The sequence below is a fragment of the Amblyomma mixtum genome, chromosome 3, assembly GCF_055824585.1.
Source record: "Amblyomma mixtum isolate Tamu chromosome 3, ASM5582458v1, whole genome shotgun sequence".
Classification (NCBI taxonomy): domain Eukaryota; kingdom Metazoa; phylum Arthropoda; class Arachnida; order Ixodida; family Ixodidae; genus Amblyomma; species Amblyomma mixtum.
Genome location: NC_143014.1, coordinates 59412390 through 59433966, shown reverse-complemented (window position 1 = coordinate 59433966; position 21577 = coordinate 59412390). Strand labels below are relative to the sequence as shown.

Sequence of the window (21577 nt, the reverse complement as noted above, 5' to 3'; positions counted from 1 at the left end):
TGCATAAATCAAGCTGAAGCAACATTCCGCAGAGCAAAACTGTGCCATTATTGGTGTATCTGGCTCAGTGGTTTGGCGCTCGGCTACTGAGCCGGGGTTCCCGGGTTCAAACCCGGCCGTGGCAGTCGCACTTTGATGGAGGTGAAATGCAGACGCCCATGTGCGATGTCAGTGCACGTTGAAGATTCCTAGGTGATCGAAATTATTCCGGAGCCCTCCACTACGGCACCTCTTCCTCTCTTTCTTCTTGCACTCTCACCTTGATCCCTTCCCTTGCAGTGCTGTTCGGGTGCCCACCAGGATACGAGACATTTCCTTTCCTCAAAGACCAAAAACAGTGCAAAACCATGTGACGACATCTCAGTAAAATGTGATATACAGTTGATTTTTTTTAACTTTTGCACAATTTTATTTTGAAAAGCATGGGAGATACATCAATGTGGCCTGTTGAGTTGGATTGTACAGCAAGGCAGACATTATGTGCCTCATATGAATTAATAGCATGCCATCGCGGTTCGGCCACAGAAGACGACGACAGTCCCAGCACACCTGCCAAGCACGCGCAGACTAGATTTCGTGGCTGCTCAACTGGATGCCGGAGGCGCTGTCCCGTTCCCGCCTGGATGAGTGGGTCCTGCCAGATATATTTGTGGAGACCCGACAACGACTTGTGTCTGCGATTCATCTCCACAAATTTGGTGACCCGGACGTGATACATCGATAGGTCGCCCTCGACCCTACGTGCCTCCACCATACCGACAAACTGTCTTTGATGCCCCCATTCTTTGGCCCATCCTGGCATCCGCGCAACACAGCGCCTTGTCACGGCTCGTTATGTCTGGCCTTGCATCAACATCGACGTTCACTGGTGCTCGCGCACATGGCTCAGCTGTCAGCAAAGCAAAGCGCATTGACAAACTGCGACTCCGCTTGGTACCTTCCCGCCTCCCCGCTTCAGCCACCTGCACGTTGATATTGTCGGTCCCCTTCCTCCCTGCGGGAACCACCGCTACCTGTTAACCTGCACTGACAGGTTCACGAGATGGCCTGAAGCGATGCCCCTTCTGGACATAACCGCGGAGTCGATCAGAACAGCACTCATCACACTCTGGGTAAGCAGCTACGGTGTCCCTTCCACCATTACAACTGATCGTGGCTGTCAGTGCAACTCCACATTACTTGCCAACCTAACTCGGCTCCCCAGCGTCAATCACATCAAGACGACCTCTTACCACCTAATTTCGAATGGTGTCATTGAGCATTTTCACTGGAAGTTGAAGGCTTCAGTTATGGCATCCGCTTTTCTTTTGCCATGGATCAAGTGCCTACCCCTACTCCTGCTTGGTTCCCGCACCGCACTTCACAGTGACTCTTCTACCTGTGCAGCAGAGCTAACGTTTGGCACTACTCTCCGTGTTCCTAGAGAATTCTTCTAGACCTCGCCACCCATGCCTGCTGACATCTGAGATTACGCATACCGTCTACACAGCGCTATGAGCACTGTCGTTCCACCACATCAGTGCCAGTATTCCGTCGTGTCCATGTCCCTCCCAGACCTTCAGCAGTGCACTCACATCTTTGTTCGCCACGACGCTGTACGCCCACCCTTGCAGCCACCATACGATGGTCCGTTCAGGTGCTCCGGTGGGCTTCTAAGCACTTTTTTCAGCTCATCAACGGCCGAGAGGACACAATCTCAGTTGACCGCCTTGAACCTGCTCACCTTGACACCAACGTCATCGCCAACTGTGCAGCTGCATCCTCACCCGACCGTGCCAGTCCTTGTCGCGTACGATTTGCGCCAAGAGCATCCGCTTTTCGCCATTCACACTTTGCTCATGGCTTCATCGCTAGAGGGGGGGCCCTATAGCGTGCCATCTTGGTCCGGCCGCAGAAGATGGCAACAGCCCCAGCACGCCTGCCAAGCATGCGCAGACTGGATTTCAGGGCTGCTCAACTGGATGCTGGCGGCACGCTGTCCCGTTTATGCCTGGCTGAGCGGGTCCTGCCAAATAAATTTATGGAGACCCAACAATAAATGACTTGTGTCTGTGATTCATCTCCACAGACTAATGATGAATTAACTAAAATCAACTAATTTTTTATAGCAGAAGGCGAGGAAATATTGCAAAATTGATGGCAGTCAGCATCGAAGGTAAGCTGCATTTTTTAAATTTTATTAATTACCAGTGTGGTTCAAAATATCGACCACCAAAAGTATGCATTTGAAAGCTAGCCGAGTTTGCATTCCTGCATTGGATATTTATAACAAGCCTTCTCCCACACTTCTTACGTGTCAGAAACAGCAGGTGCAATTGGAGCATTTGATGATGTAGAAGAAGTTGATTTCGGTGATGCCAGGTGCAGTGACTGCATTCTATAATTAGTGTGCCAAAATCAGCTCAACAAGCTTTCAAATGCACTTTTTTGACGATATTTCAAATGATAACACATATTAAGAAAATTTAAAAACAGGACTCACCTTCGATGTTGAAGGCCAGCAATTTCGCAGTAGAACTTTGCCCCCTAAAATGAAAACTTAAATAGTTCATCTAGGTTAACTAACTGTCTAATTCTTGATCCATATGAGGTACCTAATATCCGCCTTACTGTACTAATGTAGCTCAACAGACTGCACCAACAAATCTCTCAGTTTTTTTAAGAAAAAAAAAAATCTGTAAAGGTTAAAAAAAAATCAGCCTATATGTGGTTAAATGGCCACAGTTAAAGTGCCACTGTGTTTTACATCTGTCAGTCACAGTCAGTCAGTGTCAGTGTGCTAAAACTCATCAGCAAGACATACGAGAGTGTGCTGGCTTTAAAATGCAGAGAGGCAGGTTAACACTGATTGCCAAGCTCAGTTTCTGATTCCTTAGTTTTGCCAGTGTGCAATTGCTACTGCACTCACCATTCATTGTTTCCAACATTGGGAGTACTACAAACAACTGTAACCGCTGAACAAAACATTACCCATAAAATGCTATGCCATTTCTAACAAAACCATTGCCAAATTGCATGTCTTGCATACTAAAGGTTCATCATTATCAGCCTGACTACGCCCACTGCAGGGCAAAGGCCTCTCCCATGTCTCTCCAATTGATCCTAACCTTCGCCAGTTGCGGCCACTGTAATTACTTCTAATTACAAAATTACAGGTAATCAATTACCTGTAACACATTATGTACATCTCTGGCACTGGCTACCTGTGTGTTTGAGGAGGTCGTAATGCACTGTGTCAAGATGTGCAATGGTGCTGCTCAGTCCAACATTCCCGTCGTCTCAACACACCCGTGGCTTTTGCATTTCCCTCTCTCTCGGGATTCCGTGTAAAGGATACCCACTGGATGCCTACCTGTGGCATCCATGTCAATATTCTGATGTGACCTTTTTCATTTAAAGTATAATTTGAAAAATCTATTTGGCTTACTGTTATAAACTTTTTCTGCTTTTAACTGAGAAGCCAACGTGTAACTATGCGCAACCAAGTTCTTTCTTGGAGTCCTATTCTCAAGTTCATCAACTCTATCGTAAAGCGCTAACTGCATGAGGTGATGATTTGCAGCAATGAGCTGAGGGCCGCTGAACCACTGTCACTCAGGTTCTAGGTTTGTAGGAAACTTCGCCCATCGCCCCAGTCATCTTGTTCCACTCCTTAAACCGGGAAAATCACCACTCGACATTTCACCATACCGCCCAACTGCACTCTCCAGCAGTGTCGGGAGAATCATGGAAAGAATGTTGTTAAAGGTGCACTGAAGAGGAATCTGAACTCGTCTTTTTGCCGCGGAAACTCAATCTACACGTTCCGAGCATTCTTAAAAACTGCGACTTATTGCCATGTGTGGCCGATTTCCCTAATTAAATCGAATTAACGTCCGGCTCCCGCCTTTTTTTTTCGAATTCTGCCTCGTACGGTGGGCGGAGTCGACCGACGCGGGGAGTGCCTTTCACCCAGTCCCGCGGCGGCTTGCCGCTCTGCCATAGGCGGAGTAATACGTAGTAGTCCGTAGAAGCAAATAGTCCGCGCGTATTTTTATTTCTGCGGGCTTATTTTGCGGTTATATTATCTGCAAATGAAACTATTTATTCACGGAAACCTAACAAACAAAATGAAGCGAAAGCAAAGCCTCCACGGGGCTGGCTGAAAGGCACTCCACGCGTTGGTCGACTCCGCCCACCGTACGAGGCAGAATTCGAAAAAAAAGGCGGGAGCCGGACGTTAATTCGATTTAATTAGGGAAATCGGCCACACATGGCAATAAGTCGCAGTTTCTAAGAATGCTAGGAACGTGTAGATCGAGTTCCCGCGGCAAAAAGACGAGTTCAGATTCCTCTTCAGTGCACCTTTAACACATGCGGAATGGTACCTGGAGCGATACCAAATCTACCCTGGATTTATGTCTGGGTTTTGACGTGGCCGCTCTTACATCGACAATGTGGCTGACCTTGTAACATCCGTCCAGCACCAAAAAAATTTGAAAAGATTGACCGTGGCGCTGTTCTTGGACATAAAGGGCGCCTACAACAACGTAACACAGGCCATTTTGGATGCATTAGAAACTGCTGAGATTTGAGGCCTCATGTTCAGCTGGATACGCAGTTATTTGGTCGAGAGGTCGTGTTTTGTTCAGACTCAAGACAGAACAATCTCTTTGCATCTAAATTCACGCGGAGTCCCACAGGGTGGAGTGCTGAGCCCAATACTTTTCAACCTTGCTCTCATCAGCCTGGTTGACTCATTGCCACAATCTGTTCAGATCTCTATATATGCCGATGATATCTGTATTTGGGCATCAAGCGTGACCCATCCCTAAGCTCATGTGAGACTGCAAAAGGCGGCAACGACACTGACGTTATACCTTCGTCAGCAGGGCCTAAATATTTTGACAGAGAACTGTTCCCTCATGGCATTCACATGAAAAAAAAAATGACAAGTTACCCCATATATATTAATGGCAACGCGATTCCCTATGAGAGAAGTCACCGCTTTGTTGGCACTATTATCGATAGGAACCTCTCGTGGAGTCCCCATCTCTACCTCATGCGAAAGAGACTGACAGCGATTGTTCATATTCTCTCCTTCCTCGGGGGAAAGCCCTGGGGCACATCTGTGCACTCGATGCTTCTACTATACCGTTCGCTGTCCCTGGGATATATGCGGCATACCTTTCCCATTTTAAGCAATATTAGAAAGACAAACATTCAGACACTTCATAGTGTTGAAGCGCGAGCTCTACAAATCTGCCTTGGACTACCTAAATGTGCCTCAACAGCAGGCACAATTTTTGTCGCTGGGGGGCATCCTGTTACTTCATACATTGCTGTTGAAACCATGAGAACATACATTCGGCACGTCACACGAGTTTCGAGTCATCTTGAAGCTCTTCCAATGCTCAGACCACATACTGCATTGGCAAAAGTAATCCAAGCTCATTGTGCCTATCTTCCTTCGCAGTTCACCCATGCTTCAAGACCGTGCTCACCCATATGGAGTCTATGAACCTCGGGTACACCTCTCTATTCCGGGAATTACTAAGAAATCTGGTGTATCATTGCCTGCTCTCAAACAACTGACACTGCATCATCTGCATTTTAACCATAAACACCGCATACATGTCTACACAGATGGCTCAGTGACTTCAACAGGCTCTGCTAGGTCTGTGGTGATACCGGCCAGGTCTATTTTAATGAAGGTGAGGAATACCTATCTCACCTCTTCAACTGGTGACAATGCAAGCAACATGGCTGGCAAGTACTCCGGCATGCAGGCGCAATTGAAAAAAATCAACCCTCAAGCTAATTTTATCCCTTGCGCTGCCCACTCACTAAACCTGGTCGGGGCACATGCTGTAGACCCTTGTGTGCAAGCCATTAGTTTTTTCAGGTTTGTACAGCGTGTATACGTTTTCTTTGCTGCATCTACTCATCGCTGGGCTGTGCTCAAGACCCACCTGAAACAAAACGCGACAGCGGTAATCCCAAAGCAAGTCTCAGACACGCGGTGGTCAGCTCTAGCAGATGCAACGAGGGCTCTCGTGGCCGGCTCTAAAGAAATCATAGCCCCCTTGATGCAACTATCCGAAGGTCAAGATGAGAGAGGAGGAACGAAGCACAAGGCAAAGTGCTTGCTGAAGGCAATGACAACGTTGGAAACTGCACTGATGGCCGAGTTTTGGGATAGAGTTTTGCAACATTTCGATGCCACCAGCAAGGCACTTCAAAGCCCAACGCTCTCATTGAATGCTGCTGTCAGCCTGATGAAATCATTGTGTGAAGGAAGCATCAAACAATGCTTCATACAAGGCAAGCACCCAGAGAAAACCAAAACGGTCGACACGACACGACAGCACTGAATGTACAAGCACACCAGAGACGCAAGATCCTTCAGCTAAATTTCGCTGTGAGACTTTCTTCGTCATGATCAACAACCTCCTGCATGCGCTCACAGCTCGCTTACACTGAAGTCTGCTCGCAATTTGCTGTTATTGCGGATTGAAAGAGCTTTTCCCCAGCACAGCGGCAGCCTAAGGCAATGGGCTCGTCACAAAGTATCCTTCTGATCTGGCCGGCACATTTCCCGATAAGCGTGAGCAGTTTATTTAATTTGCGAGCAACGAAGGCTGTTCTTCTGCGACAGACATGCTGAAACTTCTAATTCGAGAAAAGCTTGAAGGTTCCTTTCCGGATGTTCACGTCGCTATTAGACTTTTTTTGTGCTTGATGGTTACGAACTGCACAGGCGAACGATCATTCAGCAAGCTAGAACTCATCAAGAACAGGCTTTGATCAACGATGACTGACAGCCGCCTGAGCGATTTGTCGCTGCTAAGCGTGGAGACGGAGATTCTGAGGCGGGTCAATGTTGAACATCTGATCAACAAACTCTCCCTGCAAAAGGCCCGAAAACGCTTGTAGAACTTGTAGCATGTGGGTTAACATCCGTGCCTTTCCGCCCTCTCTGTATCTATCTATCGCCCATTACCCGAAAAAAAAATGGCTCGTCAAAGTAGCCAACAGAAAAAGGTGTTGCGGGTACAAATGTGACTAGTTTTTATCACATCTGCTTGCGCTAGCGCACGCATGTGCGCCAGTCATGGGCTCCAGCAGTCGGGAGCATGCCCCTGTCGGATGCACGATAATGCATTCGCCTTCTTACGTATAGAGTGCACTAAAAATAGCCGCGTTGCATCAAGTGGCACGAGAAAGGCAGAGATGCAGAACAGGCACAGAGGCGGCCATAGCCCGGGAAGGTCAGGGGCTTTTTCGCGGGGAGAGGACTACTGACGGCGGGAGTGCTTGCCCGATTGTGTCATACATAAGTGTGTGCTCGGGCGCTTATGCCCAATTTCTTTATGCCTATTCGAACGGGTTACCATTGCCTAGCTTAGGCGCTTCATTTTTCGAACTCGCGCAGGCGCGGGCGTTTATGTTGTGCTTTGTTTTACGTTGCCATAATAAAGGCACCTTTTTTGTTGAACCTGCATTGTTTGTCGGGTCATTCGCCATTCCCGAACCCCTTTGGATCAAAAGTCATGGATTCCAGCATTTAATAAAGACAATAGTTCACTGTTCTCGGTAGCTGCATCCACAATTCACTTCGGCAAGCCCAGCAATGATACGTATTTTGCAAGAAGAGTGTGTTTTCAGCATGGTTTAAGCGAACAAGCTGCCAACATGCATACACAATTCACTGAAAGTTTGGTAGGAGCTGTGGAAAATTGAAGGGAGTATAGGCTGCACCTCTCACTTATTACATTTTATAGCACCTCAGAAATGTAATTAGGCACCACTGTGCAGTGTACTAGTGCAGGTGTCTGATAACACAAGGTCACTGAAGCAGCCACAACCAAGCAACACTGCTGAACGCGCCGCTCTGATGCCAAGTTTCGCTTCACACGGGTGTACCAGTGGCAACGGTAGGCAATCGCCGTTGTCATTGTACAGTACGTCGCGACGAATGTCACTTCATGCTGTTACACTTCAGGTAAGATCAAATGCGCTTTTTCTGCCGACATACAACATTTTCTTTTTAATTGTTTACATGTTTTCAATGCGTTATGTGCCATTAGTGAGACTTTGGCCCGGAAATTTGCTCAAACAAGATTTCTTGTTTTTCTATCGCTTTCCCTTGTTTGATGAGAACATTATAAATAGAGGATCTCATGTTACTTAGCCCAGCCACATACCGCATTAACATTTCTTTCTTATTCGGGCCAGTGTTTGACTCGATAACACAGGTCATAAACGCGAGCAGGGTCGCAGGAAAAGAAAAAAAAGATTGTCATTTCTGTAGGCACCCATCAGTTGTAAAAGTGCTCATACTGAACAAGGGTCATGCATGTGGAACAAGGGTCCTCAAGTTGCTGCGGAACCCTGTGTCCCGACTTCACACCTTCCTACCTAACATGGACAAAAATACCCAAATGCTATTTGTAACAACTGAATGAACAGTGAAATATCCTGCTATCAGTAGCCATACTATTAATCAGCCCCAAAATAAAGTGGGCAAAGGGAAGAGAAAGGAGACTGATCTCGGGAACCAAAAAAGTACTCCAAGGAGCCCATTTTCAAAACCCCCGCTTTGAAAGGAGTCCGAATCTAGCTTGTTTGTATGGCACACTGTCTGCTTATGAATCTAGTACAGACTTGTACAGATCTAAATCTGCTGCTTTCATTCCGTAGGCAAATTACATAGGTGCATTGGTGTTTCTCCAACTTCTCTCTCTGCAAATCATGTAGCTGAAAGTGCTCAGAATAACTTTTCAAACAACAGCGTACCATAAATGCAGAGGTGCCAAAATACACACTCCACAATAAAAGTAAATACATTGCGGGCATGCTTTCAAAAATTCAAACTTTTTAAAACTTAACCAGGAGCACGCTCTGAACCTGTGGAAACAGCGAAAGTATGCATTACGCCATACCAATCTCAGCTCACTGTGGTAATGAGGTCAAGGTAGAATCCAGCTGGTGGAAGGATCTGCAAATAAGGAAAGGTGCACGCTGCAGATCAGAGTAATGCTACAAACACGGCCCGTTTGCACAGATGAATTCAACAAACTCGTTCCCAGAACTGAGTACAGCAAGTGAGGGCTCCTGCTGCAGCAGAAAAACAAAGTAACGACATTGGTAGCTGCTGGTTGATACACTCACGAATTAATTGTTTCGTAAATGCACTAGATGTGTATTTCCAAAACAATTAATTACAACAAACGAAACAGTGTAGTGGATTCACTGATACAGTAAGTGCTGCACATGCTGCTTGCATGGAACTGCGCTGGAAAGTGGTTATAGCAGCTGCTGCCTTGTCCCTTGACAGCCACATGAAGTCCACACAGCGGCTGCTAGCTCTCCTCCAAAAGACATGCTGGCTCAGCGTCATCTTTGGTTTGTCTGAATACCCTCTCGGTGCCCTTGGCAGCGGCTTAAAGGCACGCACTGCCTGTTACTTATGAATGCATTAATTTTTTTCTGGAAATCTTTCCCATAGCTTCCTCGAATGCATTGGAGCACACAGAACAAGTGTTGGGAAACTATGGTAGGGACAGCCATCCCAAATGTTTAAACAAACGCAAAGAATTACACCAATGCAGTTATTTCGGTTGTAAAACGATAAATATTTCCATGGGCATCGACCTAGTGCTAGCTGAAGGCTAATGAAGTCACGTATTCCTTGCGGCATCCGTCGCCTTACACATGAGTTACTTGGCAGTGACGGGCCTGAGCGGATAAGCACAATGAATGCATTGCTGCAGTCTCATGCTGTACAGAAGGTTCGTGGCACTCCGAGGTACGCCAGTTTTTTTTTTTTCACACTAAGCCAGCTCATATTTAGGCTACCCGCTGGTCAGCAACCCCTTCTTTCGCTCTTCGGAAGTATCACAAAGAAGCTGATCTCCTGCATTGCAGCACGGCGTGAAAAAGGAAGGAAAACATACAACTGGTCCGCACCGGTAAACGCCACCTACCTGTCGGGAATCCCGACGCTTTGACAGCGCAAGTCACGTACCCCATCTGCTGAAGCTGCGAGGAAGGCAGTAAAATCCCACAGTCCAGCGCGTTTACGTTGGCACACACAGAAATAACAGCTGCGGCCAAATTGTACAGAGGCCATGAGCGAAGGAGATGAATCTTGAAAAAGACAAACCTTCGTTAGAGGCAGCCGACAATCGATAGGAGCACAGTAGCAAGCATGCAACAGTCCTTTCAAGTGCGAAAAAACGACCTCATCGACGCCACTCCGCGGTCTCCTCGCGCGCCTTCACCCGCACGATGTCGCGAAATTTACATCAGAAGACGCTGCATTAATAATCGAGACCGTCACACACTTGCGCAGTCGTGCAGCAGCTCTTTCAACAAGCCACAAGGCGGTGACAGAGGGACGACGAACACTTTTATCTAGTTGGCGAACAAGTACGAAACAACATCGCGCGTGCACAATGAATTATTTTGACAGCACTCACCTCAGTCTGGAAAAGGTTGAAGGTAGGACTGCCTAAACCATGAACTGAGAGCAAAATTCACCGAGCTCGCATCTACCAAAACAGCAGCGGGCCGATTCACGAGAGAGAAACGAAAGCGCAGATAGCGCAACAAAGCGCTGGAGCATACATGAGTTCGCCCGTTCTCTGAAACGCGCGCCATCCTCGGCCTCGGCATAATTTTAGACGTCTGGGTTTGAGAGTTACATGCCGCAAAAACAGAAAACCGAAAAACCCTCTGGCGTCACATCCGCCAACCGTCCTCCTTTCCACCTACTCTCTGGGCGCGCATGCGCAGTTCTGCGGAGTTTGCTCTCTCGATGTTCAGGTGTTTTCCTGTCAGAGGCGAACTTGCTGGCTAGCGCTACTAGCGCGGTAACTCGAAGAGGTCCATTGTCTGGGAAGAATGGCGCGCGTGTATGAAGTAAGTGATTAAATTATAAGCGTTCTTTTGTGCGCTCTATTTGAACTCACGTTGCGTTCTGTCACTGCCGCAGACAGCATTTTCTCTTTGTTATACCTAAACGTCTGTTTTTTTCTGTGTACGTAAATAGGTTGAAAAGATTTTGGGTCACCGGACACGTTTCATCGGACGGAAGAAAGTAGTCGAATATCTCATTAGGTGGAAAAATTTTGGTCAGAGTGACGACACATGGGAGCCGAGAGCAAACTTGCGTGGCTGCCGTGAGCTTTTACAGGAGTATGAAGAGGATTATGTCCAGGATGAAGAGGATTTTGTCCAGGTAAGTTGCTTACCTCCGCTGCAGCAGAAACCTCTATGCAACGTAGTTTGTGTAGTTAAAAGAAGAGCAGTGTGACGGCAGGAATGTACACAAACGCAGGGATGCGGGTGCACAGTCGTGTGTTCGGAATCGACGCATGAAGTCTTGTCCTCAGCCTTCGAACATGCCGTTGTACAGCTTTCTGCGAACATGCAGCAACTACTATGAATCGGCAGTAGAGCGTTATAGTCCTGCAAAATTTGTGACACTCGGCGAAGTGAAGTTAACGGAACGGTTCGGAACGCGAAGTTTGTTAATGTGCCGCTCCTGCGCTGCTGTACGGAAACACGAAGCTCCAAGATAATACTGAAGCTTTTTGTTTACTGAATTTTCGCGGCACGAACAATGAAGTCACTATGTCCCAGCGGTATCCGAACAATCTACCCCTGTCTAGTGCAGCGCGCTTGCCAGGGACGTGCTGCAGACGTGCCAGCTTGGGTCATCCCACATTGGAGGTCAGTGGGATAAGTTCTCTGGCTGAATTTGGACGCTTGGTCTGTGTGTTTTCATTTTCCAGTGTAGACCACAGCATGCAGACAAAGATAAGACGATTTCTCATTTGACAACTTTCGCCAAGCGCATGCACTCTTGGCCACCAGTACACAGACTTGGAGTCGGGCTTGAAGCATGCATGGAATGTCCTTAACATAACTGCCACATACTCCACCTGCTGAGCCACAGCGAATGTCGCTGATAACTACGGTGCTCGTGTTTTGGTTGCTCACATAGCATACTTTTATTTTGACATGGACTTACATTTTTGCTCTTCCAGGTCTAACATTTGCAGTTTGATACATGCAATCTGGTTTACTGTTCTAGCCGTTACAGGTTACTAATCAAAGCATTCCTTTTAACCGTTATGCACCACTGACTTGAACAGGGGCTCAGGTACCTGGGATACGTAATCTTGAAGAAAGTTTGTATTTAATGCCGCCGTGTGGCCATATCTCATTTGTGATGTCCAGTTGGTCTTGTGCCTGGTGCATGCTTGTTCGATTTAATCACATCTAAGCTTGCTCTTTTGTGTTGAGGTGGCTTTACAAGACTTGTGTATGCTGCTTATTTTTGCTGTTTTGTTGGGCATACTTTTATTGCGGTTATTCTTTCAGGAATAGAATAATGGTTTTGGACATTCATGACAATAAGTCACTGGGCCCTGGGCTAGCCAGGAGGGGCCTGAGTGGGCCTTTGCCATAGCTCCCCCCCCCCCCCCCCCCCCCCAACCCTCCTAGTGCTCTTATTGAGTATGCTGCCATAATAAGGCTTATATTTTTAGATTAGGTAAGAGTTATCATTGAGCCTTTTGTCAGTTAAGAGGTCAGTGAAGAGTGTTGTCTATGTGAAATCATCAGGTATTACACCCAGGGTCAGTGTATATATGTTTAGTGAGCAGTATAATGAGCTTACTTGGAAACATGGTGGCTTGTTGTAAGAAACCAGATTCTAATCAAATATATTACATATATTCAAACTTGCAGAGGTTTGACTTGAACATTGACTTTTGAACTGCATACAGATTTTTGTTGGGCTGTCTGCCTGTATTGCGTTCCCTTTGCAGTCTAGTGCTTGTGCTTTGTTGTTGTGCTTCGCATGTGCATTTTGTTTTTCTTTACGTCCACCACTGTGAATGGTACAAGACATCTCTGATAACGTCACTAAAATTTGGCTCTAACAATAAATTGCATTAGCAAAGTCAGTAACTGCATAACTGTACTACTACAAGAGAACTTATTTTTTTAGTGTCGTGAAGTGCAAGCACGTAAGCTGCGCTGTCGCACAGGTATTTTGCACTTGCAATACATTGTTATTAATGTCGGGGTTCCTTCTTTTTTTACTGTCGCAGCAATCCTCTTTAAACTTTTTCCCTTTCAAAAGCATATAACAATTCAGGTACCTATGTGCATTTGCTATGATGGAGCAGGTGTGTGACATTGCATTGCCTTCCAGATGCAGGGAGCAGATCGTACGGACGATGTAACCACGACTGGTGACTTCACCAGAAGCGATAATGCTCGGAAAAATAGAAAGGTGAGTTACAGAGCTTAATGGTGCTCCCTGTTACCTTTATAAGGCTAGGCTATTTACTGCAAATCCAGTTACTCGGGTTATTAAAGGCATCAGCTTCAGTGTCAGTTTTTCATTGTTATTTTTTGTACTTAAGCTATGTGCTTTGTTGTGGTGCTTCGCATGTGCTTTTTGTTTTCTTTTACGTCCATCACTGTGAATGCTACAAGACATCTCTGATGGATATGCCACTAAAAGTTGGCTCTAACAATAAATTGCATTAGCATAGTCAGTAACTGCATAACTGTACTACTACAAGAGAACTTATTTTTTTAAAGGGACTATGCAACGAATTAAAAGTCGCTTGTAAATGTTTTCAGTGCTTAGAAATGATGCTAAGAAGCATTCACACCAAGTATGAATCTTCGGAGCTGAGCCGGCAATTCATTATGAATTTTCAAAAACCGCGTTTTTTTTTTTTAAATTCGCGGTCTGATTGGTGTTTTTGTAGTGACTGATTTTGAAACTAAAATCGTAAAAATAGACGTCACTAGTCTCATGACGTTGGCAGGCCACCACACGCTGTCATTCGCTGGAGCCACGGCAGCCACGACATCACGGGCACAGCTCCGGTAGCTGTGAAAATCACCTGCTCGTGCCACCATGCGACCCCTTCGGACAAGTGTGAGCCAGGGCATTGCCTTCACACATATGGTTTCAGTTTACCTCTGCCCTCTCTTTCTGCCGGGAGTTCGGGAGCCACTCGCAGTGCCTTTGTCGTAGTGAGAAGCAAAGAAATCCAACGTGCGCCGCAATCCAGGAAGGCAAAGAGAGACAGGAGAGACTCTGTCAACGCTGCTGCTGGTGTGCTGGGTACGACAACCAGAAGTCGCAAACCGGAATGTCAGCGAATGACTGTATTCATGGGCGGTGCCCAGTTCCAGAGCTGTTTTCTTTATTTTTTTTCTGGTGCCCCGCATGTACGATTTGAGGGGGAGAGAGGAGGAGCCTGATTTTTAATCGTCTATAACTTCATTGTTGTTGATGCAAGCTCAAAAATTCTTTCGCTGGGGTGACGGGTGATGGAATGCCCATCTCCTGTCTGCTTTACGTAATCTCAGTGAATTTATTGCATAGTCCCTTTAATGTCGTGAAGTGCAAGCAAGTTTGTTGCTTGAACAGATATTTTGCACTTGCAGTACATTGTTATTAATGGCAGTGTTGTTGTTTTTTTTTTTTACTGTCGCAGCAATTCTTTTTAAACTTTTTCCTTTCAAAAGCATATAATAATTCAGGTACCTATGTGCATTTGCTATGATGGAGCAGGTGTGTGACATTGCACTGCCTTCCATGATGCAGGGAGCAGATCGTACGAACGATGCAACCATGACTGGTGACTTCACCAGAAGCGATGATGTTCAGGAGAATAGAGAGGTGAGTTACAGAGCTTAGTTGTGCTCCCTGTTACCTTTATAAAGCTAGGCTATTTACTGCAAATCCAGTTACTCGGGTTATTAAAGGCACCAGCTTCAGTGTCTGTTTTTCCTCTCAGCCTCATTGTTACTTTTTGTACTTAGGCTATGTGATGCGAGAAGTCCTTAGCATATAATCAGGGCCTTTCAATTCTGCATTTATATTCTCCGAAATTGGGAGGGTAAAAATCGGGCAATATTTCTTCAGTTCAAAATTGGGTACAAATCGGATTATTCAGCAAAGACTTCTAAAATTTCGTTTTTTTCAGGCAGTTCTTTTCAGCACAAAACAGTTCACTATGAGCAATCGTTTTTGTGTTTTATGCTGGACATGAGGGCCTGTATTTCTTGCTCATTACTTTTTAAACAATATCAGAATGCAGGTTGCACTAAACCTTCATCAAATCATATATATTTTTTTCTCATTTATTACAATTATTTTGCTGTGTACAACATCTATGCAGTGTTTCTGCTCCTGTGCAAAACCTGATTGCCTTTGTTTGTACTCTTGGAAAACATTCACCATCGCAGTGCCCATTTTAAATGCACAAGAGCCTTGGAGCAGGATGTTTTTAGTGGGTAATGCTTGGTACAGTGGTGCGAGTAAGGCGTCTGGTCAGGACTTTTTCTGAACTTTTCGAAATTGGCTTCAGTTAAGCAGTGTCATGAATAACCAGCCTAGAAGAGGTTTAAAATCATCAGTTGACTGAAAACACTCCTGAAGAAAGCTCAAGATATGTGATAATTTTCGTGCGCCGACTTCAGCTTTGTGCGCTGGAAATCTTTCCCTAAAAGGCTTATTTTTGGGCAGACATCGGGTTTAACCCAATTTTTAAGAAATATGTTCACACCACAAGAACCAGGTAAAACAAAGTTTTACTCAAAAACGAAAGGCACTGCATATATATTAAACTCATTGTGCTCCCCTCTGTGGACATCATATTCAAATAGTTCAGAACGTGCATATTTTTTTTACTTGAAAGCTACTTAGTTTTAGTGGTAAAGCAAATATATCATTGAAGTTCTTATTATTTTGAAGTTTTCCTGAAACACTCCTTGATGTTCCAGTTCACTTCTTGCTGACGTCCCCTCTTAGTGACCTTCTTTCGTTAGCTGTTCTAGATTAATGCACAGGGGCAGCCTCGATGCAACATTGTTGACATACATTCTCATCAACAAATCATGCATGTGTTTATGTCTGTTTTTATTTTATGCATTTATTTTTCATCGTATGGTTATTAACAGGCTCATCTTATTATACATATCTATGGAAACTGGCCGATGGGGTCATTTTTTTTTATGTGTATGATGCAACAGAAACAGTCCAGAGGGAGCAGAAGTCACAAAGGGTGGCAGGAAATTCTAAATACACAAGACAGGGCCAAGAAGTGTAAATCAGGACTTTATTCAGCCACACAAAATGGGCCAAAATTTAACATGCTTAGGAATATATGCACTTGCTGTGGAACTAGCGTTTGTCTTTTTCATTGCATTTCAAATTGCAAGTAAAGGTAAATGGTTATTTCGGATAAATCGAACACTTTCAAATCTAGGAAACAATACAGCATGTATCATATAGTAACTAAATGGACTGCTTCACATGATTGACGGAACTGAAACCAACCTGATGTGTTAAGGTCTAAGGAGTGCATAATCTGAACCTGTGGTAACCTTTATTTGAAACTGCATGGAAAGATAGCATTATTTAGTAATAACGCCAGAGTTCTTCCATGCATGCATATGTATTCACATGAGGGGCTTGGTTCATAGCACTATTTGTCTTCATAAGATTGGTTCATGATTAGCTAGTGCCTGTGCACTGTTTACTTACTGTTATTGTATTATAGGCTACTAATAGGACAAGAGAGACCTTCATAGAGAGAAGAGGGCCTTCATAAGGATTAGTACGGTTGTGTACAAGAAATGGCTGAGTTACGAAGGCATAAATGAAAAAGTGCTGTGACAGGAAGAGCCACTGACGTGAAGGTTTCGTTGATATATAGTAAAGGTTAAATAAGAGACAAACCTTATTCATGGGACCAAATTCAAAAGGAGTGCCAAGTAACGCCAAATAGCAGGGACAGAAGTGACCAGGATGGCCACTTTGCGGGTGCAGTCGTGTTTGAACCCGGGTACTCTGACCCAGTAGATGAGCGCCTTAGCCACTGAGCCACCACGGCGGGTTGGCTGACCAGCCTTTTTTTTTTTTTTTTTGCTACCGCACGGTGGCTCAGTGATTATAGTGCTTGGCTGCTGACCCAAAAGAATGTGTGTTCAATCCCGCCAGTGGCAGTCACATTTCAATGGAGGCGAAATGCTAGAGGCCCTTGTACTGTGCGATGTCTGTGCATGTTGAAGATCCCCAGGTGGTTGAGATTATCCGGAGCCCTCCACTATGGCATTCCTCAGAGCCTGAGTTGCTTTAGAACGTTAAACCCCATTAAACCATTTTGTTTTCTTTTTCTTTTCTTTTTTTCAGACATGTGAATGCACTGCTGTTTTATGGGACACTGAGGACAGCTTCATTCATTTTTTGTTCGCAGTAAAAGCCCATTCTGTGGCTTTTTCTGGCAACATTGATGTTTAAGCAGTAAGAAATGCATTTGTTGCTGAAAAAATTGGATGTAAAAATTTTCTGGCTGCTTGATTCAAACTCTTGATGCCAAGTTTGAAAGGGACTTTGTGATCTCTGCCTGAAGAGGGATGGTGGTGCAGCGTCGCTGCAGAAGTCAGTATGTTTTCTTGCGAAAACAACCAGTGGTGGCAACACTTCTGTTTTGTTCTTTGTCTTTTCTAGCTTGTAAAAGCTTTATTTTCAGTCAGAGTAGTCCCTTTGGGATTGGAACTTGGCGATCGATCGCTGCAGGCTGACTTCAATTTGTCTTCAGTGTCCCTTTAATGTCTTTGTTAGGTGAATAGCCTTCTCGCACATTTAGCCATGATGAGTGGATAGTAATGGTAACAGTAACGGTAAAAAAGTGAAATGGCAAAATGAAAGAGCGCTGGACTATAAAAAAAAAAATGTGTAAGGATAAACTCATATTTGTAGTCGCTGCTGCACAGGATGGGACTGTGCAGTGGTGACAGCCAGTACGATGTCGTTATCATCTGTTTCCTTAGTTTATGGGTGTTTTTCACTCAGGAAATCATTCTGCTTTGCATGCTCATGTTCAAAGGACTGCCCATACAGCTTAGTCATTCCAGGAGAAAAGGTCAGCCAGCAGCAGTGGCTTTCCTGTACATGGTTCTGAAACCAGCTGCTTGAAGTCTTGCAGCGGCATCCCTATAAGCTGTGCATAGGCATATGGGCCTATCACTGCCATGTAAAGTGACCCTTTAAATTGTTATCCCACAGCTCGTGCCATTCAAGCCTTTGTGTTGATTGAAAGCATAGAGCTATGCAGGGCTCCCAGCTGCAGTATCTGGAAGGTTGACTGAATATCCCGATCCTAAATAACATTACTAAATATGCGCAGCATTTTGCATCAGATGAAGTGTAGCTTTGATGTTCAGCTTACTGTGCTCTGCTCTGATTGTTTCTTCCAAATCTGTAGTGTAGAAATGTTTGTTATCCTGAGCTAAAGCTTGAGTTGATGCCTCCAATGAGAAAAGGTTAGGGCCAGTAGAAGAACTTTGCAGCTTTTGCAAGCTGCTCCCCCAGTACAGAAGATGTAAAATGCAGGGATGTTGTATTCTGTCTCTCCTAACTGGTGCTTTACATTGCAGCACTCATTTGATAGTGGTGAAGGCACTGTGTTGATGCCTACACCACCGCAAATGCCTCTTGGCCCATTTGGAAGTGTTCGGGCGGCATCTGCTCGAGAGGTATGCATTATTTTTTTCAACCAGTAGAGGAACTGTGCAGCTTTTGCAAGCTGCTCCCCCAGTACAGAAGATGTAAAATGCAGGGATGTTGTATTCTGTCTCTCCTTACTGGTGCTTTATATTGCAGCACTTATTTGATAGCGATGAAGGCGCTGTGTTGATGCCTACACCACCACACTGGTATCCTGACCCATTTGACAGTGTTTGGGCGGCGTCTGCTCAAGAGGTATGCATTATTTTTTTCAACCTGAAAGTTCAGTTCTCTGAACTGAAAATTTTTTATACAGTTAACCCTTGTTATAACGAGGCACCTTAAATAAGATGCACGGTAGCACAGCCTGAGAAACATTACTGCTGCTTATGGCTTAGACAAAATCAAAATTATGTTGTTAATGACTGAACGGAAAGAGACTAAAAGCAGTGTCTTGTGTCCTGAATCTGCACCTGCACTATGAAGCTTGTGATGGTGGAGGGAACCAGGTTAAACTAGACAACATTGCATTTTGTAATATGCGTCAAAATCGCAGTACATAGACATTTCTGCATTTCATTTTTGTTGAATTGTGGCTGACACTGCCAGTAATGAAACCTGCTAAAGGTGAATTCAGACAGCAGAACATTGGCCCACAGACCTGGTGTTACACTACATCCCTCTTCCAGTCCGTGAGGTTCACGCCTAGCCCAGTGACCTTTGGCTGCCATGTTGGTGAATGCAGCACAGTGACAGACTGAGTGCATGCTTAATCCACTGATCGCCGCCTGCAAAGGTGAAGGTTGGAGTACGTGGTGATAAACAGATTTGGCATGTGAGCTGCCTTTCGTTGTGCTTCAGTCGCCAAAGCTCCAGTGTCTGCCACCAGAAAAAAATGTCTCTGGCATTTCTAGCATCGAACTCGCACATCAGAAGTAGGTCGTCAGGCAACGCCTTGTCTGTGGGCCAAAAGCAGTCTGTAGCTTTCCTGGTAGCGGACCATTTGTTCAGCCATTTGCCATTTGTTGCACCAAAATATGTATTTGCTAACTCTCAGAGCCATTTACTGTATTTACTCACGTAATTTGCACCCTCGTGCAATTTGAGCACCCCTAACTCATTACCCGGATTTGTAAAAAAAACAACTTTTACTCTCATGATTTGTGCTCCCTACTGCACAAGCACACCAGCATGCAGGCGGATGTGCGCAGGGCAGGCTTGGCAAGATCGGTGCAGCTGAAGTCTGTAATTCATTTGTAAATTGGTTCTGCTGAAGAAAAGTTAATTGCATGCTGCTTACCCGGTACCTGTGGTTACTTTCCCATACGAATAGCTATGAGAGTAAGCTTAATTCCGGTAACCTCCGGAGAGTGCATCACATCAGAATCTGAAACTGCCGATCAGTTGGCTGTTCTGCTTGCTGCTATTGAGCCAGGCTGCTTGCGAGGGCACCGTTTTATCGTTTTGTACCTTCTTTAGCCTCTGGCTGTTGGCTTTGGGATTGTATCGTTCCACATTTATTGCTTTGAGCTGCGCATGCATCGTCATGCCATCACGCGGGGAACTACACAACGTGGGTCTGGATCAGGGGCAGGGGGTATGCGTCAACTTATTTGAAGTCAACTTTTTGTAGCAAAAGCTACGCTGCGCCAGCTCTTCGAGCCTTCAGCATGACACCCCTTGAGCACCGGTGGCACCGTGGCTTTGAGTCGGTTGGTCACATGGTGCAGAGCAGCTGCTGCTGCCGGCGGCATGGCACACCAGCGAAACAGAGCTCTAACAGCTGTGTGCATGCGCCGTGTCAAGAGGGGGGGGGGGGGGGGGGGGAGTGGAGAGGGGGGGAGCGCTCGCTCTCGCGCCACTGCAGGTTTCATCATCATCATCATCAGCCTGACTACACCCACTGCAGGGCAAAGGCCTCTCCCATGTCTCTCCAATTAACCCTATCCTTTGCTAGTTGCCGCCACTGTATCCCCGCAAACTTCTTAATCTCATCCGCCCACCTAAGTCCCCTGCTACGTTTTCTTTCTCTTGGAATCCACTCCGTTACCCTTAAGGACCAGCGGTTATCTTGCCTTTGCATTACATGCCCTGCCCAAGCCCACTTCTTCCTCTTGATTTCAACTAGGATGTCATTAAACCGCGTTTGTTCCCTCACCCACTCCGCCCTCTTCCGATCTCTTAACGTTACACCTATCATTTTCCTTTCCATAGCTCGCTGCATTGTTCTTAACTTAAGCTGAACCCTCTTTGTTAGCCTCCACGTTTCTGCCCCATAGGTGAGTACTGGTAGGATACAGCTGTTATATACTTTTCTCTTTAGGGATATTGGTAAGCTACCATTCATGACCTGAGAGAACCTGCCATACGCGCTCCACCCCATTCTTATTCTTCTAGTTGTTTCCCTCTCATGATCCGGATCTGCGGTCACTACCTGCCCTAAGTAGACATATTCTCTTACGACTTCCAGCACCTCGCTACCAATTGCGAACTGCTGTTCCCTTGCAAGGCTATTGAACATTACTTTGGTTTTCTGCATGTTAATTCTTAGCCCCACCATTCTACTCTGCCTGTCTAGCTGATTGATCGTGCTTTGCAGTTCTTGTCCCGAGTGGCTTAGCAAGGCAATGTCATAGCAGTGGCTTAGCAACTGCAGGTTTAACCAGAGCCAAACCACAGCCATTTTTTTTTTGTTTGTTTGGCCACTGATGGACGCGAATTGTGGGGTCGACTTATACGTGGCAATATACTGTATGCATAGCGCGTTATGACCTTCGTAGAGTTTTTTAGGATGTATTCACGAAATATCCGTGTAGTTTGTGCACTGTCTTTTTGAAAGCTTAATGTGAGGGAAAAAAGTGCGGAAATTACGCCAGTAAATATGGTAAATATTTAGGTTAATTAAAGGAGAACAGACACCAAATTTTTGGATGCATGTTTTTTGCTTTGGAATTGTGCTCAATACATCAGTATGCATGAATCAGGATGGGGAATTTGCATACGCTATCTGAATAAATTATTATCGAATTTTTCTTGTCGTGA

At 45.4% G+C, this 21577-nt stretch overlaps 1 protein-coding gene and 1 long non-coding RNA gene across 5 annotated transcripts in view; one reads left to right on the top strand and one right to left on the bottom strand.

The window, feature by feature from the left end:
- Positions 1–266: 266 nt before the first annotated feature.
- On the bottom strand, positions 267–10806 carry LOC149350339 (uncharacterized). Of its 2 annotated transcripts, XR_016290331.1 has the most exons (4): positions 10464–10806; positions 8925–8980; positions 2483–2526; positions 267–2005 (listed from the first exon to the last, which is right to left on the bottom strand). It is a non-coding gene; the product is annotated as an uncharacterized LOC149350339 (long non-coding RNA). The 2 variants fall into 2 exon arrangements; XR_016290330.1 differs by lacking the exon at positions 2483–2526 and having other exon boundaries at positions 268–2005.
- Positions 10807–10811: 5 nt separating this feature from the next.
- The window catches only part of LOC149350338 (uncharacterized), a 41711-nt gene continuing 30945 nt past the window's right edge, over positions 10812–21577 (top strand). For 2 of the 3 annotated variants that reach the window (XM_089579362.1, XM_089579363.1), the window contains exons 1-6: positions 10812–10905; positions 11036–11224; positions 13211–13291; positions 14627–14701; positions 18466–18564; positions 18692–18790. In XM_089579362.1, coding sequence (XP_089435488.1) covers positions 10888–10905; positions 11036–11224; positions 13211–13291; positions 14627–14701; positions 18466–18564; positions 18692–18790 — 561 coding nt within the window. In that variant the 5' untranslated portion in view covers positions 10812–10887. The remainder of the gene's footprint in view (positions 10906–11035; positions 11225–13210; positions 13292–14626; positions 14702–18465; positions 18565–18691; positions 18791–21577) is intronic. The other variant, XM_089579364.1, reaches the window with a different exon arrangement.